We start from the raw sequence: 12,643 nt of genomic DNA on the forward strand, positions 1-12,643 counted from the left end.
GAGAAAGAGAGGGAGAGTCCGAGAGGGAGGGGGAGAGAGAGAAGATTGTTTTACATTTTTTGACAGTTTTACCCAACTTGATATCAGCCCATCTGTTGATCTCAAAAATAAAATCAGCATATTTTACTAAACTGCTTAAGGGAATTTCCCCCCTGTTCGTACATCAATACTCAATCAGATCAACTCATCTTTAGTGACAGGTTTTGTGCCACGAACTGCTATTAAAACTTTTCCTCAAAAGCCCACTCTTGATCGAGATGCTTTAACAAGCTACAGGATAATATACAACCTTCCCCTGTTTTCTAAAATTCTGGAAAGAGTTGGTGCAAGTCAGTTATGAGAAAATATTCAGATAAATGATTTAGAGCTCATCACAGCACAGCGACAGCTCTGGTCAAAGTTATCAATCATCTTCTTAGTCCTCAGACAAAGGACTCTTTGTTATGTAATTGGTAATGATATCAGGGCGAGGGGAGAGGGCTGTGAGAAAAGAGACTGGTTCGTTAATCAATGTGTGCAGCATATATGAGAGCAGGGTCAGGGGTGTGATTTAATAATGAGTGGGTTTATTCACCTTCTGTGAAAAGCCAATCGTCTGCAGTAATGAACTAAACACATCATTGAGGCGATCACTGTTGTTCACAACCCCGCCTACATTCCAGCCGTGCTCTCTGCGGGGGAGACGCGACACAGGTGTGGGTCTGATTCTGCTTTTCCTACCTGTGCCATACCGTACCGGTACAGGCTGTGCAGTGGAAAACAGGCTTCAGTGAACCTGAACGTCCTGCTTCTCAGGATCGTCTCTACTGATCAGCTGCATTTTCTTTTAATCAACTTCTCCACTTCGACTGGAAGCCGTCCAAAAGTTCCTTATGTTCTGCCGCTGACATTCGTACTCTGTCACATCAGCCCGAAGGTGTTTTATTAAACCACTGAGTTTAATTATTTTACTCATTTCACTGCGGTTTATTCTGAACTTCCCGTGAGGTTGTTGGGTTTGTGAGATATCTCCGCAGATGGAACCAGGACAGCTGTTTGCATGAATTTCATGCTCCACCACTGCTCTGCTGTCCTCCGCTGATCCAGACTGAAGACAACATGAACCCCTGTTCTGCCCTGAGATGTCCCTTTGTCTGAGAACAGAGACTAAATTAGCCCATGCTGAAACCCTCCTGGATCAGACTCAGGAATCTTTTCATATCAAAAAAGACATAATTGAATTTCTCATCGCAGAAATTAATTATGAAAGTGATTTTTTTTCTTCACTCCAGCAGAAGATTTTACCTGAAGATAATTAACAATGAATGAACTTGCAGAGAATGACCTCTGCTTTTTAAATTCCACTGACAGATGACCTTTTCAGAAACTCTCAGAATCTACCGAACAGCCCACAACGCAAGGCTCGGAAAGAACATCGGCCTGACAAGAAACCTCCTCACTTCAGCAGAGAGTGAAGTTTGGGATGTGACAAGAGCATTAACAGCAGGAAGAGACTCTATAGTCTGAGATCTCTTCTTCCAAACGCTGCCTTCAGGCTCCTGTTGGTGTGTTTCAGTAGAGCATTGTTTCACGAGGGACGTTTCTACCCTGAACATTAAGGACACAGGTTCAAAACGGATAAAATGAATATTTATGTATCAGATAAGAGTTTTTGGGGGATTTTTTTGGGGTGGAAACAAAACCTACCACTCCTGAAACAACCATCATCAGTGTTGACTGGATGGAATTCCAGGAATTCTGTACATCAGGACCTGGGAATCTTGTTTGATTCCAGTCTGAAGTTTGACAGAGGCAACAGACACGGACAAGAAGAGAACGACCTCCTGTGAAGCTGAATTCTTTTCAAAGAGAAGTCTATGAAACTTGAATCATTCCTTCATTTAAAGTGTTTTTTTTTTTTTTGCTTTATCTGATCATTTCATAGACCGTCTGCAGCAGACAGTCCGCACAGCATTTTCACAGTGTTCCAACTGGAGTCCAACTACTAGACCTGAGCTCCTGCTGGAAGTAAAGAATGGTGCAAGAGCAGAAATCTTCACTATGTTTTTAGCAGTGGCGGCTGCTGGTCTTCCAAAGAGGGGAAGCTCATTTTCAGCATACATTGTAATATGTGTAATCTGTTTTTTGTATGTAAATTCTATTAGCTTTCATGCCTTTTGTATGCCCTGTCAAAGTTAGACAGATCCTCAAAGCCCACTTGTGACCAGACAACACCTCCCTGAGATAGTTTCATCCAGAGGCATGGCCAGCAGTACATTTTATTGGTGACAGCGCTTCAGTCAGCAGCTCACCTGGTCAGACCAGGACAGCTGAAAGGACCTGTTACTTTTCCCCACCTTTCGGCACCAGCTCAGTCTTAGGAGTTGATCTGTTATGCAGTTTAACACCAATTTTCTCTTCGTAAAGAAGAATATCAAATGGCTTCACCAAAATCCGGTCCACAACATTCACATTGTCTGCCGTTGTGTGCAGCGAGCGAGCAGCTGGAGCTGCTGGAGGCTGGAGGCTGTGTGAGAGAAGGGGAGAAGCTCCACAGCTGCTGGTCGAGGACAGAAACTACAGAGTGACCGAAACGAGTCTCCAAACACAACGCTAGTCGTTTTTCACAAACACAAAGTCTCCAGGGATCAGCAAAGCCTCCGAATCAACTCAGAACAACAGAATGAAAAACTTCAGAAGCGCTTGGGTGCATTTTTTTTACTTCAAGATCGCTGATTTGCTCATTTCGCTGTCAATCAAGCTTCACACAGATCATCCAATCAGCACGCAGAAGCTCAGCGTCCAGGCCAGCTCACTGCCCCATAGACCCCCAGAGACACTGAGCGTCCGTGGGCGGGACCAGCCCAGTATTTTATCCAATGAGCGTCCAGTTTCACTGCAGCAGAACAACCCACTCTAGCTTCCGCATCGACGCTCAGCGTCCGGCTGTTTAAAGCGCCGTGCCGCTGCGAGGAGGAGTGAGAAAAAAGCCGAGTCAATTACTTGAGATAAGTAGCTGATTCTGAACAAAAGATGAACGTGTTGTAGCGCATATTTAGTCAATGAAATGTTCACACAACAGTAAATATTGGACCACTTATTTTTGGACATTTTAGGGGAAGTTGAGCTTCCCTTGCAGTCTTAGAGCAATCGCCACTGGTTTTGAGTCAGGAATCCTGTTTGATGATTTCAGGAAGGCAGAAACAAAGAAACAAAGAAAGACAGATATGCACATTGTTTACTTCCAACAGGAATCAGGCTCCTGAATCCTGCTCAGGTGTTGTAACCTCGATGATTCCCAAAATCAGAATGATTATTAGTTTGTGATTGTTTCCACTGTTAAATTCTTAAAAACTTTTTTGTTTTGTTTCTCTCTGTCCTTCCTGTCAGTCTTCTCTCCTGTCTGCTTTGCCACAATCATCTCCTACAGACCTTGTATTGAACCCTAGCTGTGACTTTTTGATCATCACTTTAAACCTGACTGATTTCCTCTGTATGAAATCCTTCCAGCTGAGTCTGTGATTAACAAACTGTGATTTCCCCCATCTGTCTGGCTTTGTGAAAAGATCATTTCTTCATCCTACTGGGACGATAGCTCATTGAATCACCTCCTCTGCAGTGGACATGACTCAAACTATCGCTCTTTACTCTGTTGGACTCACTCCTCTTATTTCCGTTGTATTTTGAGGTGGAGAAATTTCCAGCAACATATTGTGCAAGACTCCAAAAAGAGAAAATTCCCCAAAAAGAGAGAATCGGTAATACTTTTACCCCAGACTACATGAGTAGCATGAAAAAGGATGTGGTTTATAGTATTTATCACAGTAGCAAAAACATCTTTGTTCAGCAAAATGCCAGTTAGTGTAACTGATTGATGTGTTCATATTAACAACAGGGAAAAACCTCCACCAAGTGATCATATCTCTCACAAACTGTATTGGACAACAGTAGTACTTAGGGGTGTGCCATATGACGATATTAGATCATTGAGGATTATAACGTCAGGACGATCTCATAAATCAGAAAGATCGTTAAATCGTCTATAGGGTACGTTCTCCTCCTCGTTCGTTTTTTCACCTATATATAATATTTTTTGGAGTGATGTTTCCTGAAAGCTTCAGATAATATTCACTAAATGTTCCTTCTAAGCGCAGTTTACACACATAATAGATACATGCGGAGCAGTGTTAATGATGATTAAAAAAAAAACAAAAAAAACCCGCAGCCACAGTCGGTGTTGCGTTCAAGCTGACTCGGGGACGCGAAGGCAGCTAACAATGAGCGCTGCGGAGCTTTTCTGACTGGAGCTACTGCTGGGTGGAGGCTGGGTGTAGGTACTGTCAGGCAAAGCTGGTTTACAGCAGCAGTACAGGATCTACAAGAGACCAGCCGCCATGGAAACACCCAACAAGCTGGAGAAGGGACGCTGAAGCTAGCAGCGACGCTAACGCTAGCGGTTCACAAGCTAGCATGAGGGATTTTACATACAAAAACAAAAACAAAGAAATGTGACAAGACACTTAGTGAACATATTATCAAGTTAACAGCTGAAACGGCCCGTTTGTCTGATAACTCGTGGGATGCCTTTGATTTAATGGGATTATGAGGCAGTGCATTTCAATGGAGACAGAGCCCTCTAGTGGTCATATAGCGCAACTGCAATAGAAACTGTAATAGAACAACAATAAAGTACACGGAAGTGTACTTTATTGTTGTTCATTACCTTGTACCTCATTTTTAAACGGAGATAAAAGCTTAAATCTCTGAACAAAAAATTTTTCTCAAGCAGATGTATTATTGACTCAGGTTACAGACATTAAAATTAAATCATTTTTGTTCTAAATTGTTGCCATTTAAGAGGTAACCAGCTAAGTTTTAATTTTTATTGACCCTTTTTTGATAAGCTATTTGGTGTGTTTAGTTTTTGTGTTACAAAAGTGCATTCTATTGTTGTTCACTACTTTTTATGTTTGTGTTCATTACACATTTTGATTAGAAGAAAAATTGTACTATTTAAATTAAAACCAGTTTCTTTGGCTTAAATTGGTTTTTTTAAAAATTTTTTTAAAGTTCTACATGTTTAAATACATTTTATACGTTTTATATGTTTAACATTGGGAGAAAAATGGTCAAACTTGTAATTTAGTCTAGAAAAATCAATATAAAGAAGAATCGTGATAAAATCGTGATTTTGATTTGGTAAGAAATCGTGATATATTTTTGCCATACCGCCCACCCCTAGTAGTACTCGTATTGGGCACGTTTACATGGGCCAAAAAAATCGCCCTAATAATAGGATTGTAAGGTGAAGGGGACGAGATTGTAAATGTGTCATATAAACACCTGGGTGGTTCCACTTCACTCAGAGCGGATTATATTTCTGATCTGTTTGCACACAGTAGTCTACACCAATCGATTAACAGTGGTCGACAGCGGAGCGGACTGTATGGGCGGATTATTAGTTCTGCACATGCGTTCCCTCATACGTAGTGATGTGCGCAGTAAACTGGAAGCAGGAATTAAGAGAGTCAAAGATAAGCAGAAGAACTAGTGGTTGAGAAAAACTTGTTAATAAAAACCCTGAGAGAGCAAACACTGGAGAGGCGAGACGGCTGCAAATCGCACAACAGCGAGTTGTTCAAAGAGCTCCGTGGTCGACTACCCGCAGGGCCGGCAGGCGGTGCGGACGGAGGCCAGCCACCGGTGTGTAACTAGGCACAACACTGGGACGCCAGCCGGCAGGGCAGATATTTATCTGAGTAGATATCCAGCAGATTAAAACACATTTCTGAGAGAGACCTAAAGCACATGTCTAATCCGCTTCAGCCCTTGTATTCGAGGATTGAATGTGGATCACTTTATATCTTGTCCATATAGCGTGTGTGACACATTGGCTGAGCTGTCAGCACAGTCTGGGTCAGGCAGACTGATTCATGAAGCTCAGCTGAAGTTACATTAGTCAGCTGAAGGGAGAGGCTCTGGAATCTGGAAGTTATGGGGGATGGAAGAGCAGGAGAGAGACAGCAGCTCTGCAATTGTTCCCACCTAAAGCAAAAGTACCAAAGCGAGGGGAAACCTCAGCAGCGCTGACTGTTGCTAATTTGAAAGGAAAGACAAAAAACACTCACCTTATAAAAGATGGAGAAGTTGTTGTACGTTGCGAGAACGCTGGTCAGGACGCCGTGACAGAAGTCTCCATTTCCGACGAATTCACGGGGACACGAACACGAAACATCTACACACACACACACACACACACACACACACACACACACACACACACACACACGTCTGAGTTCTGAGTTGGATACAAACACTGCCAACAATGCTCATATTATTAAAGCTATTTATGTCAGAAAAACTAATTATCCAGTTGCTTTGCAAAGTTGTTTTTCTAATTCAGATTAATTCTCCAACTTTAAAATTAAAACGTCCTTATTTTCATTCATTTTGCTCTTGTGTTGGTGGAGGAAAACATCAAAGACTTGACAATTAATTGTTTTTACTCTGAACTGAAGAATTAGAATTAAATCATAAACTTTTTCTCCCTTATTATCTGATGTTAGCACGAAAATCAATGCATCAATAACAATGCACTAAGTAATTAAAACACATGTCTCTGGACAACTTGATTTTATTTACACAGGATTTCACATTATTAACATTATTGACTGTGACTGGAACTAAAGACTATCAGAACAGCTTTTTTTAATTACCTGCAATGAGGGTATTTACTGCTTAAATCTACTTTTACTTTTCTTCTATGTCTGTAGGGATCTTATGCTTTTTGCTTTGATGAACAGCCATCTGCAAAAAGTAAACCTTGTAGAAGTCGTAGTTTTTTGAAAAATTGAATCCATCACTCATTATCCTCTCTAAAAAAGAGCTTGCCAACCTTTCATAAAACGCTCGCTAAAACACTCATTTTGACCTCTGGAGCGCTGATCAATCATTTTTGAAGACCTTTACATTTCTGATATCTTTTATTTCATGACATCTACTTACAATATAACGTGTTCAAAAGTGTAAAACTGAATGAAGCTCCAAATACTTTACCTTATCTAGCTAGAAAAATGTATCTCAGGGAGATGATTTCTGACTCTGAGTCCAACTGTAATCTGTCACAAAGGAAACTTAACGTTTGAGCAGATGTGATGGATGTTTGTTTGAAAATCCACATATTGATCAGCTGAACTTGACAGGAAAAAAAAGTTGCCGAATATGATCATCATGAACAACACTTTTCTTTTTGGATCCACATAAAGAAATAACAGAAGGAGAATCGTGTGACCGGGTGAAGCAGGAGAGAAGATAGATACATGATAACATGGAGAAAAAAAAAACTAAAAAACAGTCCAGTCCTACTGTCATCTCACTCTAGAAGGAATCAGATTACACTCAGATTAAGTCAAAATTATTAGTGATAAGGTGACAAATCCTGGAAGACCATGACCCTGCAAGTCTCCTTGTTTCCCTCTGAAAAGGGTTTCACTCATTCTTCTGTTGGCGAAGAGGTGGACACTGTTAAAATGGCCAAACTCCATTTCACCTTCATATGCAAACGCTGACAGGAGGAAAGAAAATCGGCTATCCTTGATTGGTAAAATGGATTCATTTGAAAAGACACGGTATCCCTTCCTGACTTATGATAATATCACAAAATGACTGATTCCAGTGAACTGAGCACTGCCAGGCTGGGTTTGTGTTCAATTTGGGCTGAGTTTCGATGACGTCTCAAGTGACAATGCATCATTTTTGCGTTTTCATTTCAAACTACTTTCATGTTTACGCTGTAAAATTTTAAAAACGATGTCTTATCACACTGAAATGGCACATATGTTGAAAACAATGTATTTAGCATGCCAGGCCACGAGCTGGCACTGCTGCTTGTTTCTGTAATGAAACCACACTGTCTGTAGAAAATATAACTTATAAATTATATTATTTTGAGAATCAAACAGAAGTTTTAAAAAATGTAATTATTTTAGGAGCTTAAACTTTTAATCTTAGGAGTTAAAAAAATAAACCTGAAAGAATGTATGTCAAGTTGAAAAAACTGCTGATCACATACATAAACAAGTGAAGAGAAAGTGAACATTTGTCACTAGAGAAGCATTGTGTAAATTACAATACAGAGATTGCTACAATCTATAGCTACTGCCCGACCAAGGCTAAGGGCCAGGACAGTTTTCATTTAAAAGCACTATCATGTAAATAGGGCCCGAGACAGACATGTCCTGTATGTATGTATTTAGCGATTTCTTAAAATAGTATTACTATTACATACTTCAAATTGTCTTTGTTTATATACTATCTGTCCTTCTTTTTGGATTACATTATTATTGTGATCATTATCGCTGGCTGTTCATATCACTTTATGCAACGCAATTATTCATTCATTCATTCTTCATCTTCTGTACAGTTTGTCCTGTTCGGGGTGGCGGGTGCTGGAGCCAATACCTGGAAAACCCTGAACAGTTCACCAGTTGCCAAAGGGCAACAATGACTATTATATGCAGAGCAAGTGCTTTTGTAAAGCACCTGAATCTTCCGACATCACCAAAATCAACAGGGAGCCTGATCACGAGACATTCATTGCTACGGTGTGTGTGTTGGAGCAGGGAGATGTAGGAAACATCTGCAGCCTTCAGGTCCAGGATTCATCACCCCTGGATTAGACCCTGGAGAGGGTGACAGCAGACACAAACCTGTCTGATTTAAACCTCTGACATTTAGATCTGCTCCTCCCTTTGCGATTGAAGTGTTCGCCGTCGTCATATTGAGATCTGAAGAGCTTTCAGAAGTTCCCTCAGTGCCCGCACAGGGATTTACAAATGTCTCCAAATGGTCTAGAACTAATTATTTCACTGTGTGCTACATCATAAGCAGTGCTGATTTCAAACTTTCTGAAGAAGGTCAGAGCTGGAATAATTTATTTCAGATCAATTGGAGATCTTTTCAAATCCCTCATCAGACGCAAAGCCATTGACAACTCTCCTTCTGAAGGCCCGAGAGAGCTCTTTAGATCTCTGTGTGATGGCAGCACACACTTCTACAGAGGAGAGGGCCGCAGGGTCTTAATGTCAAAGTTTTTAAATCAGGAAAGTACTGACAGTCCATAACATTCTTTAATCATCTTCACCTAATCTGGAATTTATGGGGACTTTAAGATGCAGTGTGCACACTGTTTCCAGAGTGTCACAGTAGATACTTATTTGCAGCATTGTGCTACTTATTAAAACATGTTTGGGTCTGTTAGAATCGAGTGCTTTATCAACACTGAATGTGAAGCATCAAAAGAAACTGAGTTGCAACTTCAACTGGTGCAAGACAAGCTACAGTTACTAGTTACCTTTACAAAAAAGTAGCAGAATTACTTTACTACAGAACCTATAGACACGGGAATCTATAGCACCTATAGAAGTTTTATCTTTTAGGTTGTTGACATAAAGACTGCATGACTTCAGGGTTAACAAGGCATTCCCAGAAAAGTAAAGAAGAGTTTAGTAGAATAGTAACTGAGCGACTTGGTCAGAAAACAGAAAATAAAGAGACAGTGGCTATGTCACTCTGAAACTTTATAAATTGTGATTGAATTAGTGTTTTCATTATTGTGATAAGTTATTAACTTGTTACCCAGTAGTATTTTAGTAACAAGTTTCGATCAAGGCACCGCTTTTTGACGCTCTCATTACTTGTGGCGTGCTTCGGTCATTTCCTGTCTAAACTCTACGCTCAAGTAAAAAATCATCCGTAGAACCACAGCAGCCAAATAAATGAGCGACGCCCCAAGTTCAAATAAATTAAAGCCAATGCAAACAGCGAGGTTATGCCGCTCCAGCAAAGTAAACAACAGATGCTGCTCAGAGATTTCAACCTGGAGTAAAGAAAACAACAGGAAGCATGGCTCAGGATGTCCAAACACACACACACACACACATACACACACACAGACTGCTGTAGTACCGTTGAGCCTGTAGCAGTAGGCGTCGTACTTGCTGCTCTGATCCACAGGTTCTTTGTACATAACGAGGCCCACGTGGTTTTCTCCACACTTAATTGAAGGGTAGCGAGTCGGGTATCCCACCTTCCCTCCCTCCATCCAGCCGGCCACACACAGATGCATCCCCAGCTGTCGGGATCAGAAGAAAGTGACGAGGGCACAGTAAGTGATCGATCAGAAGTCCCAGCATGCACTGCTGCGGTCAGGAAAGGTTAAAAAAAAAAGAGAGAGAATGAATACTATCAAACGAAGTGGGATGGATAGACAAGCCGGTTTTATAATTTGACCTCGGCCTCAGAGGTTCAGTTGTCAGTCCTGCATACTGAGTGTTGACTGTGAAGAATTACCTTCCGACTTCAATAGAATTACTGACTTGTGGTTGTATCCTGTGGTTTTATGTCAGAACCCACTCATGTCAAATACGTAGTAAACTGTTAAGAAACACGCAGATAGTGAGATTATGTTCTGGTGAAGAAATGATTGTTATTCTAAGTTTTTAATTAATCCTTTTTTACTGGGACTTTCTGACTCAGCCTTGATTCAGACCGTTTTTAAATGTGTCCAAACTAGTTTCTTCATTTTATTTTAAGGAGTGAGTCTGCACCGTTGATGGAATTTATCAGTTTCATGTTTGTAAGTATTACCCTAACCTCTGCTTTATGTCAGTTGTGGCTGGTGTGTATTTATGTCTTCCATCTCTGACTAAATTCACTTTCTATTTTCTGACAACCTCAAAATCGTGTCCACTTCCATCTCACCACCTCCTCACTCCTTCTGTCTATAAGTGATGTGCTCTGTGTTCTCGGTTGCCGGTTGGTTTCTTCTTGAGCCTCTGATTTGTAGTTTGCTTCATTTTAAAAGTATATTTCTTGTCTGTGTACTGGCTGTAGCTGTAAACACTCTATAATAAGCCTCCTCAACCAAGTTCTGTTTTGTGAGTCAATCTCGCATCTTTCATATATAAATAAAATCAGTTAATCTGCTTAAAAGTGAGAATAAAAGATTCTGTCAAATTCAAAGTGAAATCAGCTTTATAGGATTCATATCAGTCATATCTTGCTTTAATTCATCGTTCGTATCCATATCCACAGTCCTTCATTAATATGAGCTGACGCTTGGAGACACCTGAAACACGCGGCAGTCTGTCTTGTGCTCCTCCATCAGACGCCTGCTGCAGACTCCTCCCACCTCCTCCATGATGGATGGTGCTCACACGCTTGAGAGGCTCCTAAAGAGCTTCTTCCCAAGATGGCGGTTCTCTCTCTCCCATTTGGAAGGCTTCCGCTTCCCAGACACTGAGCTGGACATCATGTGGTTTGGCTGAGAGTCTCTTCATTCTCTCTGCTTTAAACAGTCTCGTCTCTCCAGTTCATCTTTGAGTTATTGCAAAAAAATGACTTCCATTAAATGACTGCATTGTTCTCCAGCAGTAACACAGGAGCAGACCAGAAGAGCAAATGATTCATTTATTTATTAAATTAATTATTGATGCTTTCTTATATAAATGTGTTTTGTGCTGGTAATGTATTTTTTCCAGCGAGTAAGCAACTTATCTTAATAAGTCAACTTAATGGATCTTATCCATTTAGTTACAATTGAATTCATTTGATTTGTAATAATACTCATTGAAGTTGGTGTCACGTAAAACTTTGCTAAAGTGGGTCAGCTTTCTTTCTGTGTGTGTCATTTTAATTTCTAAATGTACATGGCATTACCTTGACAGATCCTTCCTAAATGATAATGTACAGAGAAAAGTATAGACTGATGCTACTCGGGGCAGAAACAGATTTATGGACCAGCAATGACAAAAGTATTTTTTTTTTATCAGTTTCGATGTCTCTTTTCATGTTGAGGCGCATCGAGCTGCCTGCTGTCTCCATAGAAACCCCTCTGATGGTGGGTTTACCTGCTGTGCGTCTCCCAGCTGTTTAAAGCTGACCAGCGTGGCGCCCTCGGCCTGGCAGGCGGCATCGGCCTGACTGAAGTTCATCTTGTACTTCCCCTCTGGAGAGCGCAGGTGGAAAACTCCGGCTGTGTTGGCTGAGGCACAATAATTAAGTTAGCTCAGACTTCTCATCCTCCACCACTCTGAGCTATAATTTAGTCTCTGCTGCAGAAAATAAAAAGCAAAAACTCTTTGTAGGATCATGAAAGTGTACACCGTTAGCAACCAATAAGGTGAGAATGGCCAATGGTGCCAAATATGACATTAATGTAATATATTTGGCCATTTTATATGAAAAAAAAAACAAAAAAAGAATCACAAACATGACAGTAGTGGATATTCTATGTGATTCATGAAGTTTAGCTGAAGTTACATTAGTCAGTTGAAGGGAGAGGCTCTGGAATCTGGAAGCTATAGAATGCATCTCCAGTTAATGAATATGGCAAATGTGCCATCCACTTTACCTATTTTTGATACACAAACTGGGCAAAACCTGCACTCTTATATTTCCAAGGCACACAGTAAACAAGCTCCGAACCACTGTGGCTCAAACTGATAGAAGAAGTTGATGGTGGTTCTGAGAGAAAGCTGTCAGAACACACATTGCATCACAGTTTGTTGTTTCCACATCGATTCCTGGTCCCCATTAAAAGTACCAGTGATGGACATCAGAGCAGGATCCCAGAGCTGGCCTGGTCTGATGGCTCCACCTATTT

At 40.8% G+C, this 12,643-nt stretch overlaps 1 protein-coding gene across 1 annotated transcript in view; it reads right to left on the reverse strand.

Annotated features, from left to right (window-relative positions):
* LOC115388449 (stabilin-1) overlaps positions 1 to 12,643 on the reverse strand; it is a 124,472-nt gene that overhangs the window by 14,151 nt on the left and 97,678 nt on the right. The window contains exons 62-64 of the mRNA XM_030091601.1: positions 11,889 to 12,022; positions 9,946 to 10,111; positions 6,108 to 6,214 (exon numbers count right to left, since the gene is read on the reverse strand). Of these exons, the coding sequence (XP_029947461.1) occupies positions 6,108 to 6,214; positions 9,946 to 10,111; positions 11,889 to 12,022 (407 nt within the window). The remainder of the gene's footprint in view (positions 1 to 6,107; positions 6,215 to 9,945; positions 10,112 to 11,888; positions 12,023 to 12,643) is intronic.

Source organism: Salarias fasciatus, chromosome 5 (assembly GCF_902148845.1).
Source record: "Salarias fasciatus chromosome 5, fSalaFa1.1, whole genome shotgun sequence".
Lineage (NCBI taxonomy): Eukaryota > Metazoa > Chordata > Actinopteri > Blenniiformes > Blenniidae > Salarias > Salarias fasciatus.